General features: G+C 42.8%; 2 protein-coding genes across 5 annotated transcripts in view; both read right to left on the bottom strand.

Moving 5' to 3' along the window:
- Positions 1 to 1,273: 1,273 nt before the first annotated feature.
- On the bottom strand, positions 1,274 to 5,279 carry spry1 (sprouty homolog 1, antagonist of FGF signaling (Drosophila)). 3 transcript variants are annotated; one of them, XM_020593998.1, is made up of 2 exons: positions 4,648 to 5,279; positions 1,274 to 3,295 (listed from the first exon to the last, which is right to left on the bottom strand). In XM_020593998.1, the coding sequence occupies exon 2, from the start codon at positions 3,235 to 3,237 to the stop codon at positions 2,155 to 2,157; it is 1,083 nt and encodes a 360-aa protein (XP_020449654.1). In that variant the 5' UTR covers positions 3,238 to 3,295; positions 4,648 to 5,279; the 3' UTR covers positions 1,274 to 2,154. The 3 variants fall into 3 exon arrangements, with proteins under 3 accessions (XP_020449654.1, XP_020449656.1, XP_020449655.1); XM_020594000.1 differs by lacking the exon at positions 4,648 to 5,279 and adding an exon at positions 3,681 to 3,778; XM_020593999.1 differs by having other exon boundaries at positions 1,275 to 3,292.
- A 1,981-nt stretch (positions 5,280 to 7,260) lies between these two features.
- Positions 7,261 to 24,547, bottom strand: part of afg2a (AFG2 AAA ATPase homolog A) — a 101,130-nt gene continuing 83,843 nt past the window's right edge. For both annotated transcript variants that reach the window (XM_020594068.1, XM_020594067.1), the window contains exon 17: positions 7,261 to 7,808. In XM_020594068.1, the coding sequence (XP_020449724.1) occupies positions 7,629 to 7,808 (180 nt within the window). In that variant the 3' untranslated portion in view covers positions 7,261 to 7,628. The remainder of the gene's footprint in view (positions 7,809 to 24,547) is intronic.

Consider the following 24,547-nt stretch of genomic DNA (forward strand, 5'->3'; position numbering starts at 1 on the left):
AGAACATTAGGTACAGTAGGCCCATTTGGAGGAACAGTTCAGTTAAAGTAAAATGCTGACAAACTGGAATAAGACCACATGCTAGTCAGTCTAAGTGAGTGCCTGGTCAGCCCAGTGACAAAGCCAACAAGGCACTTCCTTTGTGTTTACCATTAGCTTCTTTTCTAATCTGTTGCTCATCAAAACTGCTGCAGCTTTAACTTACACCGTGTTAAATCAAGAGGTTCATCAACTGAAGCTCAGCATCCCAGACCTGCTGTGTGTAGCACCTGCGGGCACCACTATCACATGTAGCTGATTACAGACACAGCTGTGTTGTTTTATTTCCACTGCTGCAGCTTTCCAAACCTAAGGCACTATATATTTTCCTTTGTCCCAGAGAATTTCCTGGTAGCAGTTTCCCAAACTGTTGGCATTTCTGGCTGACCAACCAACTTTCAAAGTGATGATCTCATCCCCTGGGGGCCCAGAGGTGGAGGGGTGGGTGGGTGTCAGTAGTGGGGGTGGGACAGTCAGAAGAACTTCCCAAGTGATAAATTCACTGACAAAAAGATGTGGCCAAACGGGTGAGTGTGGGTCAGGCTGGGGGCTGGATTTGCCCCTGTCATTGTCATAAAAGCCCAGCACTGATAGCCCTGGTTTATTATCTTTGAACAGGTGGCCCTGACTACTTGTAATGCTCGCTTTCATTTCTCAGGGCATGCACTGCTGGGCTCTGCAATATGCAGACCATTTGGGAGTTTGGGAACATCCTGACCTAGGCGCGTTAAAGCCCAGGGAATAAACTACAGTGCATAGTTTTGTGCTGACATGTTGGCTGGTGAGTGCAGTGGTGGCTTTAGAAGGAGAATTACTTCCTGTGAGCATAACTTGATTGAAACGGGGGGGACTTTGTTGATGCTAACAGCTTCGGGGGCTATGTGTGTCAACGACCGGTATTGTTTAGTTTTCAAGGTTACCAAGGAGAATCTCAGCAAAAAAAATCCTTCAAAGAATGTAAACAGTCACATTTCGAGCTACAAGCTGTTTGTCCTCACTAGTGAACATTTTTACCAGGAATTCCACACCCAGCATGATCGTGCACACACATGGAAAACTGTGATTTGCTGCTCACCAGTGAAGTGAAAACTGAACAACAACAAAAAAAACTGTATCCCCTTAGAATCAACCATCAGTCTCTATAACTCAATCAAGACACCAGACAGTGCTATTTTTTCATTAATTAATATATTTTCTGCATTAAAGTTAACATAGTTTTCTTTTGTGCCACCCTTTAATTTTTCAGTAAGTATTTGATATTTTGTTATATTCAGACATGAGTAAATTTAAGACTGTCTCTTGCAATAAATATCATAAAATAATAGAGCTTCACATAATAAATATTTTTTACAACAAAAAATGTTTTAACAGACATTTTTCTTTTCAAAAAAATAGCCAGAATTCCTCTTATGGATTTTGAACATACAATTTACACACAAAAAAAGGGAGACAGCCACAAAATTTGTATGAAAAGTTCAGATGGATGGAAGGAGAGAAACATATCCAAGTGGAGAAACAAATACTATGAGATGGATGTGCTTTTGTTAATGCAACATGAGCACGGGAACCACGGTTTTAGTGTGGTAGCAACCAATAAATTCAAATATACCTGCTTGCTATGAATACCAGGTAATAGCTACATAATTGCCCTATAGTAGATCGTCCTTCACAGACTTGGTAAAAGGCAGCTTCTCATTGGGGATACAGACCCAGAGGAAACGGCCTACCTAAAACGGAAGAAAATATCTTTCTCATATATATATATATATACACATATATATCTATATATACACATATATATCTATATATATATAGATAGATAGATATATATATAGTGTTAATGAGAAGTTGAGGATAGACATAGAAACAGTTAAGGCAAACACTGGTCTGTAAAAACGGTCCTGATCCAGAAAAAATAAAAACATTCGAGTGGTTTTCATTACTCCCTTGCTTAGCTCCTTAGGGTTCGGCAGGCAGGAGGGAAGGCTGGTGGGAGGTGCTTATAACGTTTGATAAACATTAATTTGTGACTATCATCATCATTATCATTACCATTGTCATCATACAATCAACATCAAGTCTCCCATGCACGCACAATCACAAACAAACGGGCGTTCAGGAAGGTTTCTCCTGGGTCTGTGGGGCCCAGTTCTCCAGTTTGCAATAGACAGTGTTGGAGTTCTTGCAGCGACAGCCGGGCCTGTTAACCCGATCGTAGCAGGCCTGGCATGCCTTCAGACACCCCTTGACAGGTGGGTAGCATAGCAGACAGGGGAAGAGTACCGACATTAATCCCATGCACAGAAAACGAGAGCAGCAATGGGAACGTGACAGGGAGCAGGGGTGGTCAGCACACGAGTCCCCCTCATCGTCATTGGAGCAGTGGTAGAAAATGCCCTTAACCAGGCACATGCATGTGCCATGCTCCAGCGCACTCTCAGCAGAGCAGAGGCACTGGCCGTTACATGCCAGACATGAAGGCAGGCTCCTGGGAGCCGTGCAGTCGCTACACTTGCACTTCCCACAGCGCTCACAGATGAACTGGTGCCCAGCAGCAGCCACAACACTGTTGCCAGGGCCAGAAAAGTCTGGTTTCCCTTTGCTCTGGGGCTTGAGCGGAGCCTCTAGTGGAGGCTGGTGAGGTCCCTGCTGGGGCTGTAGGGGGGCCTTGGGCTTGGGCTGAGTCCGAACAGGCTGCTCTGCTCTGCGGTGGTGCTGTAAGCTCATGCTGGGCCTGGTTGGGGGTGAGCGTGCCAAGAGTCCCTGCTCAGAGGAAGCACTGCTGTTGCTCCCTGAACTGGCGGCACTTCCTGTGCTTGTGGAGCGGCTGAGCCCAGGTGCCCGGGACCCACTGTACTGCTGCCCCCCGGCCACAACCACCACACCACCTCCCACATGATGGTGGTGACTGGATGGCTGGTGCTCATAATTGTTGTTCACATTGACAAGGATGACCTCGTGAGTCCTCTCCTGCTTGTCCTGAGGCCGGAGGGCCATACGGGGTGCAGGGGGCCTCCGTACCACTGAGGGCCCCTCGGTATACTCGTTGCTGGAGCGGATTGCCTTGATTTGGTCCAGGGAGAGAATGGCAGCATGCTGGAGCTCCCGCTCATAATCCGATCTCTGCCGGCTCTCAAGGGAAGGCTGCTGGATCACCACTAATGAACCACCAGGGCCATGTTGACTTTGGAGCTCCATCTGGGGGGATCACCACTTCCGACATTCACCGTGGACTTGGCATGCATCGGAAAACCTGCTGGGGAGGGCGTAGTGGGTAGGGGCCAGGGAAAGACAAAGAAGAGGCAGGGAGGAAGAGGACATCATCAAAACATGGCATAACTGGTTAACACACACTGATGGTAGTGGGTTAACAAAATCCCCAGGCCAGTTCATCTTCAGAACCTGTGAAAGCCAAACTATTGCTAAAAAAATAACCCAATAACCATTACGCAGCAGTAAATATAGGAATTTTAAACATTCATTATAACTTGAAGCAAATAAGCAACTATTGTAATATTCGAGGTGCATTCAGTGGCAGTCCAGACTGTCTTCATCCTGTCAACATGACAATATGACACTTTTGATCCTGTTAAGTGACACAACACGAGGAAAAAGTTGATTATTAAAAAGACTTTTTGTACCTTCTTCCCCAGGAGACACACATCTAAACTTCGGTAGGCCCTACTTCATTTCCATTTGTATGACTAGTTAACATTTAAATGCACAGCAGCGGCGAAATGAGGACACGATCCAAGGAACTAAATGAGCTGCCTCACTTAGTATTCTATTACTACACCAAAAAGGACTTTGGAGGGGGTAGGGGGTGGGATAAGTAGAGAAAAAGCTAAAGTCAGATCAAGTTCTGACAAAATGACTTCAGTTTAAAAACGAAGTGAGCGCTTTAAAGTTGTCGCATTACGACTTTACTTCACACTACAGCAAGACGCAGGTTTGGGAAGTTTATTCGAGGCAAATCATTTGCCTAATAATTGTGTTTATGCCAGAAGTACCACGAGCAATGTGGGTTGGAGCCTTCGGGGATGTTATGAAGCGACGCCGTCCTGTGCCCGAGGCCAAAATCTACAATTTGCACAGACGTAAAGCCTGGCTGGCCCGCGAAGCACGCACCAAAGCTCACATGGTGAAACGCTGCAGCCGAGGATAAACCCATCCAGTTGCGCTTCGCAAATCAACAAACTTATTGTTTTTAACGGTTTACGCGTCAAGGAGCGCACTATAAATATGATGATCCACACTGAGGGTCTTTAAATGAGAAGACGTCGTGCACAGTAATACAAGCCTATAACCGACACTGCCGGAGATCAACAGATATTACATCTCAAAAACTTATGAATGAAAACCACCGCCATGGGGGAGGGGTTTTGCCACGGCTACGTGGAAGGCACGGCCAAGGAAATCCATCAGTTTAATCACCTAATAAGAAAATAACACGGAGTCTTTGGCTTTGTGCACCACTGTGACACAACATTTATATCACTGCTGCAGGGCATACTGGGCCGCTACGCACGCTTCTATCGGGCAACAAATAGTCTACAGTAAAACCGAAATGAAAAGCAAAACCTGTAAAATAGTAAAGCGGAGACGTACCTATATGCAACCATCCATGACGCCGAATCCATCAACCAGCCTACAGAAACTCCATCTAAAAGGAAAATGCAATGTCCTGATAATCCCAGTGCGAGTGTATCCCTTCGTGTTATTCCCTTTCCTTGGTTAGTTTTAAAGAAAAGCTCAGTGCGGGTTGCTCATGCATTCGTCCCAGGACCCCACGAAGTAAATCCACGGCGGAGCTCTGATGTGGGAGAGAAGGCACTCGGAGAGCTGCTGCGCACTTGGAGCCCGATCTTTAAGCAGGACAACCCAGTTATAGAAGTCCCTTAGGAACTGCTGTAAAATTGAAACAGCGCAAAGACGTTTTTGGGGAAATCAAATCAAAGCCGATTCAGCATATATCCGAGAGCCCCTCCTCTTCGAGCTTCTGCAGAAAGTTGAGCTTGCGTTCTGGCTGTCACAGGGAAGCTGCGCTCTCGGGCAGAAAGCTTGGTCAGGTCGCAGGCGGTGATGCGCTCTCTCCAGCTCCACAGGCCTGTTCAGCACTGAATGAATGGAAACGCGGGGTTCAGTGTTTGCTCGATAAGCCAACTCCCATTGGCCATTCACTCCACTGAAAAAGGATACATCGCATCCGCTCCTGATTCATTGGGCAGATGTAGATGGCCAATGGCCGGGCGAGAGAGATATGCGCTCCACTTAAGGTGGAACGGGTTTTTATTTTGGGTTGGCTGCGATGAGGGGGCTCAGGGAAGGAAACTACTACTATTTTCCGTACTTGTGGGTTATGAATAATGTTGGATGTGACTCAATGTAGTGTAATAAACGGGCCTTTTATTTATATTCTAGCTGACTAGTAATTTTTTGGTAGCGAGGCCACGCATACAGGGAACTCAAATAAAAGCCTAATTTAATCTTCTATTGGCCACAGAAACATATCACATAGGCATATCCACTCATGTTTAATGTATAACAAAGAAAAACTAAAACTCATGAACCATCTAATAAATAATTGTTAGGAAACCTCAAACTGACTAAGACGAAAGAAAGAACGTGAGATCTAGGATTTAGATGAATTTAATGAAGGGTGGTTCCTTCACAGGGGTCTGATGACTTTCAAGACTCTTTAACAAGAAACGATATTCTGAGACAAAGTTAACAATGACATGGGATCTGCTGCTGCTTAACTGACAGCCACGCATCTTCACTTTCTGCTAGAATCCTAAAAGTTAAGTAAACTCAACTTGGACTACACGGAAAGACCCACTGTGGTGCCGAAACCCCAATTATGGTAACAACTGTCTGCACAGACAAGTGCATGATTTTTCAGACAATTCGGGAAGAAAACATCAACAGGATGTCTCCTCTCCTCTCTGGAATGGTCCCATTACGCACTTACCCATGTCATCAGAGGAAGTAAAATGCGTGGTGATGAGTCTGCAACTTGTATGACTGATATAACTCATCCCATGAGTTTCAAAGGGCAGGATTTTTGAGCAGTGGAGGTGGCGGTTGGGAAGTTTGGTCCACCTTAAGAAAAAAAGCAGCCCTGCAGCCAGGAGAGAAAGGATACCCCTCGCTCCTGCCACCCCCTTCCCCTCTGTTCCTGACTGTCTGGTTTGATTGGTGTCGCGGATGCGCTACATCCGGATCAACGAGAAAAGGAAGTTCAATACAAAGTCAATTTACCCCATTCAGATGGAAAAATCAATAGACGAGTGACCCCCAGTGCCACTTCGGGTCAGCAGATGCTTAAAAAAGGAATTGGAAAAAGCCCTGTTAGTGTTTCAGGCTTTTAAAGTGATTCTGTTGCGCAGTAACACTTAAGTTTTAATATGGGTATTAATATCCAGCTTCTTGCTGGTGATAAACTAAATCCTTCTAGGCCATCAGATGGCCGCCTGCTTCCCTGCACTTAGTGGTCGGAAATCTCCGGATTACAGCAATTAGCAGATTTTCCACGGATGGATGTGATGAATTTACCAGCTGCCGCTGTTTTTCTCCCCGTGGATACAGAGCCGCGGTTCCCCTAACTATTGGTCTAGGAACCATAAGGGCCCTTGAAGGGGGTCCAGAAGATCCCCAGATACAAGTCTAATATTTGAATCCACAGATGTTAGTGTGGGGCCCACAGGAAACATTCTGGTTCTCACTTAACAGCATAATCAGTTATAAAACTTGTTTAAAATCAGCTTTCCATTTTTTCCTTTCTTGCCATCTGTGGGGCTAAAGTCTAATCTGTCTGTCTGAAAACATTTAAAAACCCATGATTTGACTGTACAGCCAGTCCAAATCCCGTAAGGAAAACGTTTAGACAAATATACTAACTCGCAAATGACACAAAGTGGCACTGACAACATGCAGAAAATGGACCTCCCCTGGATGTACAGGGTGGGAAGTGAGTGAAAACAAACACATGCAGGGGAAGTCTTTGAATCCAGTCAAAACATGTCCACAGCTAAATTAATTTTTGCACTGAAATAGAATGCGTTTACCACTGTTAGCTGGAAGTGACAGTTTTGAGTTACACATGTTTATTTTACAGACTTTTCCGCTGGAACCTCGGGTTTAAATCTCACCAGCGTTTATTTGTGACCTTTCTTTTTCTATAATGTTGCTAAAAAACACCAGGCAACCAAAGACAGTGAATACAGAAATAATGCATTTAATACATTGCCAGTATTTTACATGATCAAACATGACACTTCAGCAGACTTAAAAACTATACATATAATTAAAGCCATTCTGGGAAACAAAGTTTGGCATGTTGGATTGTGGACTCCAAACCGGTTAGCACATTTTTCCCCTACTAGCTGTAAACTATAAACCCCATCAACAGTTCGTTTCACAGTAGCTACAAAAGAGAAATCCTTGCTTTTAGCCAAAGTCAGCATGGTGTGTCAGTTTCTTATCATGTTAGCCACCTGTCCAGCAGACTGGGGCAGGTGGAAGCCTGCACTATTAAAGTAGTAGTAGAATTATAAAGAGAACAACCTCCTTAGTACGTAGGAGTGTGGTCAGAAAAAGCACAGGCCGGTGTGTTGCTGCTGATAGCTGATATACAACTGGATGAGAGAGTCGGGGATCCGGGGCTTCACAGTGTTCAGGGCACTTTCAAAGTGTCTGGCCTCAATGGACTGAGCTTTGATGTTCTGTTGTAGGGCCAGGAGGGCAGCCTCTCTGCATACTGCCGTTATCTAGGACAGGAAGCAGACACAGATATTCAACTGTCTGGCAGCACAGTCCAAACCACTAGACACCAGTGAATCATGGGAGCAGCCACAAATCGAGGCTGATCGACTTCAATGAGAGACCCTTGTCTGTGTTACAATTTTAGACCAGTATCTCTAAGAAATCATTTATCTTAAACACATCAAAAGTCCATAACAATCATCCCACAAGTCAGCATCGAATGCTCTCTGGAAGTAACAACATTATAAACCCATCGGCTTCAGTGTTTTCTCATTTTGTTGCACAAATTAAATATATTAAATTCCTTAGAAACCCTCTGGCCATGTAAAGATAGATGATTAATAAGAGGAAGCTGAATGCTCTAGAGAAGACAATCAGCCACATGACTGAAGTATATCATCAAATTACTAATATTATAGAAAATGTGCAGATGCATCATATCGAAATAGGTGCAAGTAGAGTTTAAGGGGGTCTTAAAATGAGCATAAGATGTAACGGTGGACACATTTTACAGTTCAGATGGTGCTGATAGTCAAAAATTTGATAAGTAGACATTTACTTATGCTAAAATATATATACACATATAAAACAGTACTTTAACATATAGGAGGTCAATTTTCTAAATCAGCTAAGCTCCATTTTGGAATAAGTTTTAGAAGTTTGCCTCCTGTTTCTTTAACTGAACTGCAAACTGCACTGTAACAATACTTACTGTAGGTAGAAATCCTGGCATCCTTGACCTTGGCCCTTTAAGGTTTAACTCAACTAAGAGGATTATTTCTGCCTCCAGATTAGTTCTTTCTTTGAGAAATGTCTGTTTAACCAGCATTTCTGATCTGCCATGTCTGAAGTGTACATACAGTAGTCCTCCTGCAGCCTCTTTACTACAGCTCTGATGGAATTATGCAACGGCTAAAATGGAGAAGTGCTGCAGTCAGAGCAGGCAACCTTTGGGAGACATTCACATGCACACGCCAGAGGAGTGACTCACTTCCGAATCGGTGGTGATGGCTGATGAAGGCCAGGCACCTTTCCTAGCTGTGCCACCCTCCTTCCCTCCTAGAAGCTCAACTTTGTTCTGAGCCAAGGCAGCTTACATGACTCCCTTCAGCAAGAGACTTGCAGGAAACTATTTGCCTGTATAGCCACTGATAACGTCTGGTGGGAGGTCAGTGGGACAGGCAGTCATGTGATGCAGCAGGGAAACAGTGAAAGCAGGGATGTAGAGCAGTGTGGGTCCTCTAAAATTGTTCACAGGACCAAAGCGCCGCTGCCCACTGCCCTTCCATCTACAGCTGCACTGCGCTGCATGACATGCAAGCTGTTACTTTTTACATGTAACTGTCATGTATGTTGCACTGTCCCTTCACAGTGGACATGTTTCGCACTATGTGTATTAATATATACCTACTACGACACTAAAGCACTGCTGCCTTTCAGCAAGAGACGCCAGCAGTCAAACTGTGCAGTCACATTAATGGAAAAGTGCTACAGTTGGTAGGCCTGGGTTTAAAGATGTATGAAGAACACTTGTTACAACTTTTTAATCACATTAAGGCTGATTATTTTCAGTTTTTAATAGAAAAACACAATGAAGAAATATCTGAAGGTCCAATTAAAAATTAAGCAATAAGACATGGTGGTTTTTTTAATATGCTAAATGAGGCTAAAGATGAGTCTAGGATTTCTAAAATGTTTATTTTATTCTCTCTTCTCTTATTATCTTAAGAACAGACTCTGCTTGACTTGGCCATTGTTTTATTCTTTTAGCAGACAGAGGGTGACCTGCCGGCTGGCTAATGTTTACAACCTACTGTAGCTAGTAGGATAGCAAAGAATAAGGAATGTCCCTGTGATTTTAACCCGCTCGGTTCTGTATGCAGCAAGTTTCTAACGCTAAAGAAAGACAGAGCCGTCACAGTTTTTACCATTTAATAGCCTTAAAATATGTTTAAAAATATCAACAACATGACCTCATCCTAAACAGATACAATGCACAGTCTTATTGGAGACAGGAAAACACACGGAGGTGGTTGCCAGCTGTTAAAGCACATGATGGTCATGGTGTTTTTCAAGGCCAGAGAGTAAAATGAGGGGAGATAGCTATTTGCATGTGCTGTGGCCCAGCTAGCATGCACAGTTCACGACAGGTGCTTTGCAGATGTCAGGATGTGAGGATTATTTTCCCCCTTCTTCTTCGGTTTCAAGCCAGTGAACAACATGATTTAGGCAGGGTAAACACGCTGGGCCGGGTTAATTTTGTATGAGGGCTTCCCATCATTCAAGTGATTTAGGCCTGTCAGTAATAATGATGCAAAACAATGAGGCCATGTATTCCGCTTCCCTGTTTACAAACGGCGTGAGGGTGAGCGAGAAAGGAAAGGAGTTGGTGAGAGAGGGTGAGACAGATGCCACATGTTGAACACTGTGATTTAGTAAAGTTTCTAAGCAACATCCATAAACAGAAACAGACAAACACTGCGGCACAATCCAGCTGTAATTTCTTATTTATCCTGAAACTTGACTTAAAGGATATGTTAGCTCCTTGTGCCTCGCTCTCGTTATTTAACAGTTAATAATTATTTGGTTGTGCACTTCCACAACACCCTCTAGGTTAAATAGAGAAAAATGTCCAGAGCTGCTCTGAAGTACACAAACAATGTCAGCGTGTGCACACACACACACACAGGTCCCCACATTCATGCTTACTGGGTTTATGAGCTGCTCTGTGAAGGCGATCAACAAGTCAGTGCCTCCTGCTGTGTGCTGGCCCGTACAGGCCTGGAAAAAAAGATAAAGCCACAAAGGCAAACAGGGAGAGCAAGAGCCAGTTTGTTTGCAAACGTGGAGGCATTTCTAGACCAGAGCCAGGGGCCCAGGGCTGGCCCCCCTCCAGAAACACCTTGATACCATTAAAAAAGCACCTAGCACCCCCTAAAGATGGGCCTCCCAGGCTTCCCAGATTGGAAAAGAGGAGGAAAACTGCAAAAGCAGAAAAATAAGATCTATATGTGTGTGTGTGTGTGTGTGTGTGTGTGTTTGGGGTGGGATGTTGGTGGCAAAGTGTGCTGACTTGAGGCAGCCCAAATAAATTAGATTTCTCTCTTTTTTTCATTTTATTGCAATGCAGACTTTATTTTTCATTCCCTTCATAAATTAGGTCAGCAATCACTTACATATATGGAGGGGGCTCAGCTCATGCACTGCAGTGGCTGCTCTGTGGTGATGTGGTTCAGAGTTCCAAGAGGAGGCACAAAGCCAGTTGTGTAGGCAAAGCAAAATGAAACATTTTTAAAAGGGAATCATCAAGAGCCTCTCAGTTTGGAGACAGGGTAAAACCTGCTGACTGAAGATGACCCATGTTTGCCTGATAGTGAATCAAAGAGAGGTTTTGATGACAAAGCTGACACTGTTTACATCACTAGTTGTACAGTATGTTCTTCTGTCGCAGCTGTTTCAGGTTAAACATTAATGCTTGTGACAAACTTCCAAAACAGTCACTGAATTATGGTCATGAAAGCATCCATTCAGCAGCTGTTTTCCTGATGACACAAACTTTTTTGGGGACACAAAACTGCTCATAATACAAATCATCATGGGGCAACTTGATGATTATCTGAGACAGGATCACCTGGGGGTGTCAATATGTCCGGTAAGGAAAAGTGTGAAGCTCAGGGAAAATGAGATAATGTTGTTCTTTCTGAACACATTAATGGTGGAGCAACATTCTACTGAAAGTGTCAGTGTCACATTATTCATTCGAGGGTTTGTCTTGGATCCAGTCCAAAATATTGGACCCCATAAAACCTCCACCTCACAAATTTGCAACTGGGAGACACCTGTTATAACCAGTCCTCTACTGGTGGCTACTGAGATTCTCCAGTGAGGAAGCCATTGATGGGGTTATGAGTAATGTAGTCAAACGGACGATGTATCATAATAATAATAATAATAATCACCTTTATTTGGACAAGTACACACAAGGGACAGAACCGAGGCAGCCATTTGCGGCGCCAACTCACACCGATGGCTCTAATCATCAAGGGAAACTCGGAGGTTCAGTGTCTTACCCAAGGACATTTCAGCATGTGGACTGCAGGCACCGTGATTCGGTGCCCCCAACCCTTCGGCTGGGAGACGACTGCTCTACCCACTGAACCACAGTCGCCCCATCTGACAAGGTCAGAGGCAAAATGTTTGCTGTTTGAGCAGCCACACTTAAAGGCAGGGTGAAAACCTGCTGAGAGGGCAGATCCACACAAGGAAGTTCATGGTGTTACATTAATGTGCAACAAAAAACAAAACAAAAAACAGAAAAAGCAGATAATCCTAAGGAAGAGCAACAGAGAAGGGATCCATCTTCATCGACCAACAGACATGTAACAAATGCTGTATGTCCAGGCTAGAAGATTTGAGCTTTAGTCCTTTCGTATCCCACTGCCACCATCAGCAGAAATGTTGGGAATCCTTGTGTCACTCATTGTGCCCTAATTAAATGAGAGCGAATCCTCTTAAACCGCAAAGCTTTCAAATGGGTTGCTGGAAAAGTGATAGATGCTCTACTGGAACGCCCACCACGTTTCCCCTGGTGGTGCTCAAACTCCCCTGAAGGAACATACATATTATATGTATGCTTTTCTAAAAAAAAAAAAAGAAAGAAGAAGAAGATGGAATTTTCCATTATTCTTCAAGGCCTCACTTATAAACACCATGTATGCACAAAATGGGGCTTGAAACATGTCCACAACGTGATAAGCACCTCTCCTTTTTAAAAGATACAGGCCATCTTTATACCTGTGATTCATTATTAAACTGTCATTAATTAACTGTAGCGTTGGTTCATCACCACATTTCCAAACCCTCAATGCTGAGAGGACAGGGTTGGGCTGTAGGAGGCTCATACTCAACAGCCTGCCAGTTGAGTGCACCACAGAGCGGCTTTGCCAAGGATGATGCCAGGATGTGCAAGGTGATTTCCTTTCATCTTGATCACTAAATCTTAAAATCGCATTTCTTTAGAGAACTGGTAGATTTCTAACAAAGTTTTCTAATTCTGTGAATATATGGCCAGCTACAATTTTAACATCCATCCATCCACTATCTATACCGCTTATTCCAGCTGGAGCCAATCTCAGCTGACACTGGGCGAGAGGTGGGGTCCACCCTGGACAGGTTGCCAGTCTATCACAGGCTGACATGCATCCACCAGTCACCAGTCAACTTAAGCTGCAGGTCTTTGGACTGTGGGACGAAGCCGGAGCACCTGGAGAGAACCCACGCAGGCACAGGGAGAACATGCAGACTCCACACAGAAAGGCCCCAGGTCGGAACCTTCTTGCTGTGAGGTGACAGTGCTAACTACTGCACCCGTGGTGCTGCCAGACATTCTCTGCCTTGTGCCTTCATCAGCTATGAATATGAGAATAATGCAGTGATTTGGGAGTTACTGTTCTTGGTTTTTTAGATATTGATAGTGTGATCAGCTATGTACATATCTGTAGCATCTACATGGTCAAAAGTACCAAGTGGCGAGCTTCAGTGTCCCCATGTCTCTGCCGGCTGCTCCGTACTTCAAAGGTCTGCAGCAAAATGTTTAGGACATCCACCTGCACATCTGAGCACTTTGCTTAGTTTGGGGATTGTCTTGTCTATTGTATTAACGGTGTCTGCAGCGACCAGCCTCTCAGACTCTGCTCTGTTTGTAGCACTGCCTCTGTTCTAGACAGGAACAAAGTGTATTTCAATATTCATGAGGGTTTTGCATTGACCATATACATATGGTTATTTGTGGGAGTGTTTTGGGTGAAATATGCAGCTTCCCAAAGTACACACATTCTCAAGCTGACTGTGATTTATAAAGGGAAAGTGCATCGATGTGTGCATGCTCACTGTTTTACAAATCAGATTTTTTTTTTCCATTTCTGTTTTGTGTGCATGTAAACCTTTAGTCTGAATCCTATGAACAGTTTTATAAATAAGGCCCCAGAAGTGCTGTCAATAAGAGTCAAAAGAATGGAGAAAAATATGGGACGATTTCACATCCACTGCCAAAAAGATGGACACCAGCTGACATCAAGCCACTGCACAAAAAGTTCTACAATGTTATTCAAGTATAGAGAGAATGAAAACATAAATGAAGGAGCAAACCAAGTGAGTGACTCATATCAAACCACAGCAGTTCTGCTGCATAGGAAGTTAAAGCCACTGATATCAATACTGAGGATACAATGCTTTGTCTGTGGCAGTGTTTAATGCTTTCTGCTGTTTGTTTTGGTTTTATACTATTACTGAAATGTTTGGATATTAAACTGTGCATACTACTTTCCAATAAGACAAGTGTTTGTATGGAACTAAACCACTTAATTAGTGCTTTGTGTACTTATGGACTTTTGGGGGTTTGTGAAAAACCCCTCTGACCACGTAGCTTCCAGAAAACAACTGTAGTGTATCTGGACCAAAAATGTGTAACATTTATAACTGTAGTTCTGATGAACTACTGTGGCTTCTCCATCACCTGCTAATATCTGATGATAGCTGATTAGAAAATAAGAAAAGACATGATTATTATAAACATTTGAAGCTACCGAATTAATGGACTACTAGAAAACCGGACCAAAGAGCCTTTCTTAAAATAATTTGAGAGCATCACTGCCCCGAATGTTTGACCCCCATAAAATGATTCCGTGACCTTGAAGACCTACCCCTAGCATTTGGAATCACACTGACATCATTAGTTTGAAAGTTATACAAGATAAATGATGTTTCACTAATGAACATTTTCTTCAGGATGTAGCACAGCAACTGTTGAAGATATGTCAAACATGTCGACCTAATGAGTCAGCAGAGTTTCAGCTACAGGTTGGTGTTAGTCCCAGTGCTGAAATCTACCTGTTCAAGTACCCAAGGAAGCAGCTCATTTCAAAAGCCTTTATATGCACTCTATACATTTACAGCAAAATAACTTCCCCTGCAATGTTTCCCAGGAGGAGGTGAGAAGGGGCGCGTGCCCAGAGACAACCTGTTCAGGGCAACAAAAATAACCACTTCTCAAGAGGTGGAGAGGGTGTAAAAAAAAAAGCTCACAAGTGCTGGCAGTGCATGCCGACATTTTCAGGTCAAATCTGCCTGGTGTACTTTTCATTTCCTACTTCAACAAAAGCGCTCAGTGAGTGGATCAGACGGCCTTAATGAAGGGCTTGTTAGCCAGACTAACGGCTAGACCTGGAGTGTGTGTTTACTATCAATCTGCCCTTGTGTCTACAGTGGGCTACATCCAGTCCTCCCTGCCTCCCTCACCAACTCTCTCATATACAAACGACCGCATTTACAGGTTGAAGGCCCCCCCCACAAATCTTTTCCTCCACCAGTCCTGCCCACATACTCCAGTGCACGCTCACTCTCAGCACACCGAACAGACATGGCCAATGCACAAACACATATATTAAAAAAACAAGTTACACAAATATGTGTAACCTGGCATGCATGTATATATACACACTCACCCACACACTTAAGTGCACTATATATACAGTACATACAGCCTGCATGCAAACAATTTTTCACGTTGAAGAACTGCACAGAACAAACACATTCTGTTTGCTTAATGAACTTATTTAACAGATATCAGAAATGACTTAGTCTCTTATTTTTATGGTTTACTATCAGTCATGACATAATAATAATAATACTTTATTTGTATAGCACTTTACAACTCGAAAGGGGCACAAAGTGCTTCACAGCAAAACATATGTACTCCAGTGAAAAGAAGCTACAAACACTAGAAAAAAGCGAAAAAAATCGCCCCATTTTTGGTATCGACATCGCGGGACAGTCAAAGAGAGATGCTCTGAAGAGCGTAGAGCTCTATGCAGGGCGTAGACAGACACGAGATCCGACACATATGAGGGGGCGAGGCCGTTAATTGACTTGAATACAAATAACAGCACTTTAAAGTCGATTCTGAATTTCACTGGCAGCCAGTGCAGTGAGGAAAGGACAGGGGTGATGTGGGCATATCTGGGGGTATTTGACAGGAGCTGAGCCGCAGCATTCTGGACGAGTTGTAGCTTCCGAAGAAGAAATTGAGAAATTCTGACATTAAGGGCATTGCAGTAGTCGAGTTGTGAGGTGATAAAAGCATGAATAGCTTTTTCTAACTCAGCATGTGATAGGAAGGGCTTCACCTTCGTTAACATCCTCAGGTGAAAAAAAGCTAGTTTTGACTATCGATCTGACCTGCTTATCGAAGTTAAGGTTACTATCAAATATCACTCCGAGATTTCTAACAGTATCAGTGACTAAGGGAGCTGAGACACTAAATTTGGATACAAGAGCAGCTGAGTCGGGACTGAAGACAATGTATTCAGTCTTGCTGTGATTTAAATAAAGGAAATTCTGTGACAGCCATTCTTTAACATCACAAATACAGTTATGGAGTGGAGTAAGGGCATTAGAGTCACATTGAATCAGCGGCAAATAAATCTGGACATGATCCACATAAAAATGAAAATGAACATTATACCTCGCTATAATTGAGCCGAGGGGTGACACGTATAACAAAAAAAGTAACGGGGCTAAAATCGAGCCTTGAGGAACACCTGAGGTAAGAGGGGCTGCCATTGAGGAGAAATTGCCGATAGCAACAGAAAAGGTCCTATTGGTCAGGAAAGAGGTGAACCAATTTAGAACTGCACCTTTCAGGCCAAAACGGTGTTCCAAACAGGATAGCAAAACTGCATGATCAACGGTATCAAAGGCTGCCGAAAGGTCTAGAAGAGCTAAGATAATGGGCCGCTTGGCATCAAGGGCCATGGTAATGTCGTTGTGGACTCTTAGTAGCACAGATTCTGTGCTGTGGCGAGGTTTAAAACCTTATTGAAACTTATCGGCGAGATCCAGACGGTCCAAATGAGGCTGTAATTGAGTAAGAACAATTTTTTTCCATAACCTTGGACAGAAAAGGCAGAAGGGAAATTGGGCGGAAATAGGACAACTGGGAGCAGTCAAGGTTAGGTTTTTTTAAGAGTGGTCTCACTACAGCATGCTTAAGGGTAGTCGGAACCAAGCCCCATTCAAGACAACAGTTAATAAATATGACCAGAGAAGGACCAATCATGTACTGTAAAATACAAAACAGTGCAAATTCTAACTGGTCAGTAGTGTTGCCTTCATCAATGAAAATTATGACTAAATATCATCGTCAACGAACCTTTATCGCGTGACGAAAACAAGACGAGACGCAATGAAAATTCTGGTTGTGTGTCACATCTAATATGACATCAAAGTTGTCATCCATGTGTCTGGGAAAGTTGAAAGCGTGAGGTTGCATCTCTGCATAAAGGTCTTAGCTGCTATTGTCTCATCAGAGGAACGTGTGCAGCTGATGGAAGACTGCTTACACTTATTCCCCTCAACAACTAAAAGCTTGTTAAAAACTGCTTTCCTCCTGTCTGTCGTTTGAATGTGTGTGCAGCTAATGAATCACATTCTTTGGGAAGTTAAAACAGTCATTACATAGAAGTGGAAAAGAAAAAGTTTTCTGTGGAAAAAGATGGGGAGAAATGTGGCCACAAAATCACACAAAATGTGTATTGTATTGGATGTATCCTTGAGTCTATAAGGTAACAATAATATAATAAGATAACCTTGTTTGAAATGGGTTTAACTAAAAGAAACGTTTGGTTTCATCTATACTACTAGGTACTTATACTATATTGACTGGGTTAAATAGAACTGCATTACTAAAAAGAGACTAAAATACAATTTTCATTGACTAAAACTAGACTCAAATGTCATCAGTTTTCGTCGACTAAAACTAGACTAGACTAAAAAGAGTATGAACGTGACTAAAACTAATAAAAACTAAAATGACAGCTTCACACAAAGACTAGACTAAAACTAAAATTAAAACAGGCCACCAAAAACAACTCAGCTGGTCAGCAGAGTCAAAGTTTGGCTGATGAAAATGCAAAAGGATATACAATACCTCAGTGTCAACAACCACTGTGTTATTGCTGAGATTCTAATGATAAATCAAATCTGTGAGTGAAATGTTGTCTCTTCCTGAGCACTAGGGCTTCATATAGTTATTATTTTGATTGGCAACTGCTGTGAAACAAGAAAAACCTTCACAATTGAGGAGTTAGAATTAGCAAATGTATGGTCTATTTACTCCAAGACTGATTTCAGAGATAAACAGATTACCAGGTAAACTTTCTATTGATTGGTTCTACGTGCACAAAAAGAAAAAAAAAAAGCTAACTAGCATAACCTTGCTGCTTAACTTTCTCCTATCACAATCACATAACCATAGGTTTTAAGATTTGACCAAACCCAAGGTAGCACGACATTACACAAACCTCACAGATTTCAGAATCTTAAGTGAATATACAGATGCATGGACACAATCCCACACACATAAACTATTGGACAGCTACTATTGGACACGTATGTTTACTTCCTACTCTAAAACTGGCCCCACAACATCACAGCACTGCCACCATCATCCTAAGTCCTTCCCTGAAATAAGAAGCCATACTGCATCCAATTTTCAGAGGAAATTAAATAATATATAAATCAAACAGCATCAGGGGTGTAGGGCCCAAACACTCATCAAACATTTCATCCTCCAAACAGGCAAAGAGGAAGTATCTACAGTAACATGCCTCCGCCGAGGGAAACAAGGCCTGACCACAGCTCCATGTTAAACCGATTTAAGGTTACAAGGCGAGAAAGAGCAAGCGAGAGAGAGGGGGTTAACCAGAGGAAGGAGAGGCAGAGCACAGAGGGAGAGTCACATGGGCACAAACAGGGGAACGGAAACATGGCACATGATCATAAACAGCAGAGTGGTGTGTGTATGAGCCGTGGATGAACATGCACATGCTTGTACTCTCGCAGAGGAATTTAGCTTCCATAAAAAACTCAGATGATGAAAGTGTGATCGTGTGGGCTATTCCACCATATGATACATCTGAGACAATAGAGACTAGGGGAAGATATTACACATGACTCTTCCAGTCAACAGAAACCACCGTATACCAGAGTAGAAACTCGCAGGGCTGAAAACGAAGGATCTACAACTTGAATCTCACTATAGTTCGCTCCAATATTAAGTTCACATTAATAGTTGTTTATATTCAACTTTATAGCCTAAATTACATAATAAAAAGATGTTTGTCTGAAATCAACCAGCATTCAGCAGCTTGCTGCACCAGCTATGTGCACTGTCAAGTTCACAGTAGCCTAGTGTGCACACAGTGTGGGAGCTGTACTCCAACTGGATGAGCCAAACAGCGTAGTTTTGAGTTAAGATATAGGTTTAAGCTATTAACTGCTGAGTCTGAATGGTGGAGGAGAATAATGTCAGAACAGTCAGGGGGAGTTTTTCTTCAATATTTCCACTGGGAGTACATCACCTGAGACTGTAATGCTGCTCAAATACCTTTCTTTATTTTTTGTCTACTTATAATTTCCTAGAGCCCAAGGTGGCGTCTTCCAGTGTCTTGTTTTGTTCAATCAACAGTTCAAAAGCCAAAGATATTAATTATTATATTGTGACATAGAAAATGTCTCACATCTGAAAAGCTACAATCAACTATTCAGTTATCAAAATAGTTACATTTTCTGTTGATCAGCTATGGATGAATAATCCACTAACTGTTACAGGCCTATGTGACAGATTATATTGCTTATACATGTCTAATATTGTACTACAATTATTATTAGGAACAGACTGTGTGTTTTTTGTTGCCTCCCCTGATGTGACATTTGCTATTGGAACCACTTGGTTGACAACTTCTGTGACAGAAACTATTACCGGTTGACCTTTAAGAATATTATTCACTAGGTGTTCCAGAGACATCTGTTAAGATTTGATGACTGTTTTTATGTGTAATACTGTTGTTTTGACTTTACACTCCATCTAGGTGGTGCGGCAGACTTCTCGACTGCTCTTTCTGTATTTTAGACTTGCTTATATGCAGTTTCTCAAAAATGGAATTAAATCTACAAGCATAAGAAATATAGTATTTGCCAAAACTGTACAAACACAAATGAAAAACAGCACCTAAATGTGAGATTTTCCTAATCATGCTTCATTAATACATAAGATTTAGATGGATAGCCCTCCTGCTAAGACTTAAGTTCATCAGTTAGCCAAGGTCGCTTGCAAGATTTGACATTTTCTGTGCATATATTTGGTCAGTTTCTTGACCTTGAACTAAATCAAAACACCAAAAGGTGGTTCTCTGGCTTCACCCACATCTCTATCTAATACGAGAAGGTATCTGCCTTCAGGAAATGCAAATGTCACTGTTGTTGTGACAGTGTGAGCCATGTTTTCTGGCCACGCAGGAAATGTTTGTCATGAAAGTGGAGGATGCCTTTTTGCTGCATGACTCACTGAGAATGGTTCCACGGTGCTTTTCACATGGAAACCTACTACAAAAGTCTGCCAAAAAACGTTCATGGCAGGAGAATGAATGTTGTTGTCTTAGTCCCCTACCGACCTTATGTTTAGGAAAGACCCATGTGAGATAGCACCTGTGTTGGGGCTACACAGTGTTAAGGTCTGTCTGTGTGTGTGTGCAGAGGGTATAGCTGGGCTTTGCGTTTAAGGGCATATTTGTCCTCTCTCCTGAGTCAGATGAATGAAAGCTCCACATTCTCCCTGGACTCGGGGAGGCCGGGATGGCATATTTACCAAACACACCCACACAGAAGTGACCTGGAGACTCAGCTCTGTGTGTGTGCATGTGTGGCAGTGTCAAGGTGGGTAAACCTCCACCTGTGTGATGTGCTCCACTGAAAATGCCTTTTTCCTGTTTGCTCCACCTTTCATAAAATACACAGTGCCTGCATACATGCAGTGAATGTTCACATGTATTAGTAATGCAAGTGTAAACAGCACACACACATACTATCATACGGTACATCGCACAGATGAACGACAACACGGAAACGGCAAACATTCCCTTAAAAATGAACTTCTAGAAAACCCGACAAAAGACTTCCCAGTGACGTTTTCCTCTATATCACAAAGTGGCCTGTGGATTATTTTTCAATTTCCAATACTTAAAGTTAACTGTATGATTCAAAAGGGGAAATGCAGGAGGTTTCAAGTATTTAAAAAGATGTCTCCAACCATGACAACATCTCTGGATGCTCATGTTCATTGGTTATTTGGTTGTTAGTTTATTTCAGATGAATTTCAGACTAGCTACTGGTGCTGCCAAATGCACAGATCTTAAGAAAACACTGTGAAACATCTGCTGAAGCGTAGCCACAAGCGGTATTTACTAGAAAATGGCTCTTGATTTGATTTGCCTTCATTTCCCAAGATCCTTTGAGTCAGCTTCTCTAAACACATTATAATGGATTATTTTGTGACATGCTGAAATGTAGGGGAACATGTAAAGTCAACAAATGTACTGATGAATGTCAGTTACACAGCATCTATGTAAAGCTTGCTGACCATAGGTTACTGGTCATAACAGAGGCTGTAGTGACTAAATTCCTGAATGTAGCCAATCAGAAAATATGTGTTTTATTGCCTATATGATTTCGAACTTTCAGAAAATATCAAAAGTCTATATGAGCTAGTCTACGGCCGTCCCTGGTAGGCTAGTGGTTAAGGTGCAGCGCTCGCTGCTGTGGTCCGGGTTTGAGTCAGGGTTGCATCAGGACATCCGGTGTAAAACACATGCCAAATGTCAACATGCGAGTCGTCAGTGTGACGATTCGCTGTGGCGACCCCTAAAATGGGAAAAGCCGAAAGCGACTTTCTTATTTGAGCTAGTCTATCTTAAGAAACCTTTAAGTGAGCTAAAGTAGTGGTATTTTTTGGAAAAAAAAAGCCTACAACTTCTCCCACTCTTTCTCTGCTCCTTCCTACATTTCTACCCTTCCTTTCTTTGCTCTGTTTCTTTCTTGTTTTGGTTATTTCTACCCACCTTCTGTCTTCCTGTCCAGCCAAGGGACACAACACAACTAGTAGGTCTATGCTTGTGGCCTCATATTTCCAGGAAAATTTCAATTTGTGCTCAACATGTACTTAAACCACACGGAAGTTTTATATATAAAATATACAATTAGGACCAATTGGAGCCATATTCCTGTCAGAGATTGCTGAGTTTTGCAAGCCACCACATCTTGCTGGCTGAAGGAGAAGGACATCTTTTCTTTTTTAACCTTTACTTAACCTGCAGAGTTGACTAAACAACATATTCACAGTGACAAGAGGCAAAACCCTTGCTGGAGAGGAAGTGAGGTGCGGTGTTTCACAGACACACAGAGTTACAGAGGTGTGAAAGGGTTTCCCCTTGCAGCCTTTGTTGAGCTGCAGACTATTTTCCATGTCAACTAGGCTTTTACGAATGGCAGTGAGGCTGCTTCTGTGCTCAACTGCATAGAAAATAAAACACACGCACAAGACTAGAGGTTAAACTATATTTTGGAAAATCACTGCCAACCTCAAGCCTCGTCAGGCGCACGCACCAGAGCTGAGTTCTGTATATCAACCTCGTACATAGTGTAATGTGACTATTATTCAAATAGCAACCAGTTTTGTTGATGCATTTTTTGTGCCTGTGTCCTTGGTGATAAAAGTCTTTGCAACAACAAATACCTGGTCATAAATCAGACAGACAACACAGAGCCAGAGGAGGAACAACCAGAACCACAACAGGTGTTAAGAGGAAACCATTTGTCTTCCTGTGAGGGCGGTTTTGTGTTCGTGTGCACGTTGTGGTGGTATTTGTGATTAAATTCTTTTTATGTCTTTTTATCTTTGAAAACAAGCTTCTGCAAATCCAGCATGTCTGCTCAGGCTTTTACTAAATCTCATCATTACAAACTTAATTTTATGTCCTTTAACTGATGTAAAAATGCACCACTTAATCAAGTTAAACCTTAACATGTCGACAAGGAGCTGCCCAGGTGCTCAGTAATCAAGGAAAGGAGAATATTAAACATCACAAGCAGCACATTGATGTCAAGACGGCCTGGCTGGTTTGTATGTCCTGCATTGGAACAGACTTGTCCTGCCAATGTGGAAAAAAGAAGAATTAAGAAAATAACTGGGCCAGTGAGTTTGAATGGCTGTCAGCCAAGTGCCTGAGACACCTGGCCTGGGACCAAACAGCTCTCCCCCTGTTGAAGGGAAAAGACCTGCCACTATGGGGGTCGGGGTCAGTCAAAGGCATTGGTGACTGAACACAAAGATATTCAGATATGGCTGAATGCTGCAGCTTGAAGTTTTAATAAAATGCCTCGACACCCTGCCTCCCCATGGAGAAGGATGTTACAACATTGTGAAGGAGAGTAGGCAGCATGGCTGCCGCTGCCTGTCAGCTGTCGCCATGTTGACCTGTTCTGCATCTCTTCTTAGTGCCCATACAGGGAATCCTGATGCTTTTTATTTTTTTGTCAACAACTTGTCAACATGTACCAAATACTCTGTTGTGGTGTTCTTCCACTGCACTTCCTGCAGGTCACCTGTCAATCGGACACCACAGTGAGGTCTGTAACATCCACCGGTAATGAAGTCTGACTCTCTGTTTCTGTATTTCACTTGTTTGGAGCCATAACAATATATAAAGATATACAGTATTATACATTATATTGAGAGCTGCAGAAAACTCAGGGATGATGTTTGAGTAAATGTGTAATCACTGGTAATATCCTGATTAAACAAAACCTTTGTTGACTAAATGAGTATCTGTTATTTTGTCATTACTTTTTAAATATACTTACAGAAATGTAAAAAATGGCAATAATGATTTGGCTGGAATGAACTAAAACTAAACTACTACAATGAAAGTGTTTGTGAGGGCTACAAACAGGGCCTGGAACTGGCTCAATGCTTGTGACAGGGTGCAATAAATCCTCCAGGTCTTTTCCTGTCAGGACTTGATCATACATAGAAAAGGGAGAGATGTGAAGTAGCATCGCACCTTCCTTCAGGAGTAAGCTAAGCCCTTCTTCTTCATGACAACGCTGCGATTATAATATCAAATGTTGCTTCTGTTTGGAGGAGTGATGGCAGCAGTGAGGAAGGAGAGCCGGCAGCAATTTTCTGGGCCGAGAGTGAATTAAAGGTGTGGGTGTGTGTGCGTGTGTGTGTGTGTGTTGTCGGCGGAGGGTCCAGTGGGAAGATGAGGGTTGGGAAACCAGATGTCACTCTGGGCAGACAGGAAGGTTGTAGCAGTCTTCCAGCTCCAAGCTGACAACAACTGCATCCTCCTGCATGACCTCTGACCTCCTCCTCCTCCTGACCCTGCCCCCTTCTCCTCTCAAACAAGTCTGAAATTCCAGGAATGTAATTAAAGTCACAGCTTCAGGTAGTCAGACTGCCAAAAACTGAGGACTGAGTTGTGCTCAACATGTCTATTTGTGCATCTCTGCTACAGTCACATGCAGCAACCACCCAAGTAATCAACCCCTCTACAATCAGGTTATACTGGAGAAAGAGTAATACATTTACTGTAAAATCTGAGGCTCCGCTAGTGTGAAAGTATGAGAAACAATCTGAGCAGGTGACCAGTTTGATCCCTGACAGAATAAGTCTGGGTGGGGAGGTGCATTAGCTTGAGCTTTTGCTTCAGCTGTTTTCTTTTCTGTGGTTGTACAGGGCAGGTTTCAGTGTGTGTGTGTCAGTATGGAGCCAGCTGTTAATGAAACAATTTCTGCAAAAATCTATCTTTGCAACATTTTGAAGGCCCAGAGATGCATGGCTTACACCACC

Source organism: Monopterus albus, unplaced genomic scaffold, assembly GCF_001952655.1.
Source record: "Monopterus albus unplaced genomic scaffold, M_albus_1.0 scaffold21.1, whole genome shotgun sequence".
NCBI lineage: Eukaryota > Metazoa > Chordata > Actinopteri > Synbranchiformes > Synbranchidae > Monopterus > Monopterus albus.

Excerpts from the sequence above, each read along its gene's own strand:
- spry1 (XM_020593998.1), bottom strand. The coding sequence starts at position 3,237 with ATGGAGCTCCAAAGTCAACATGGCCCTGGTGGTTCATTAGTGGTGATC.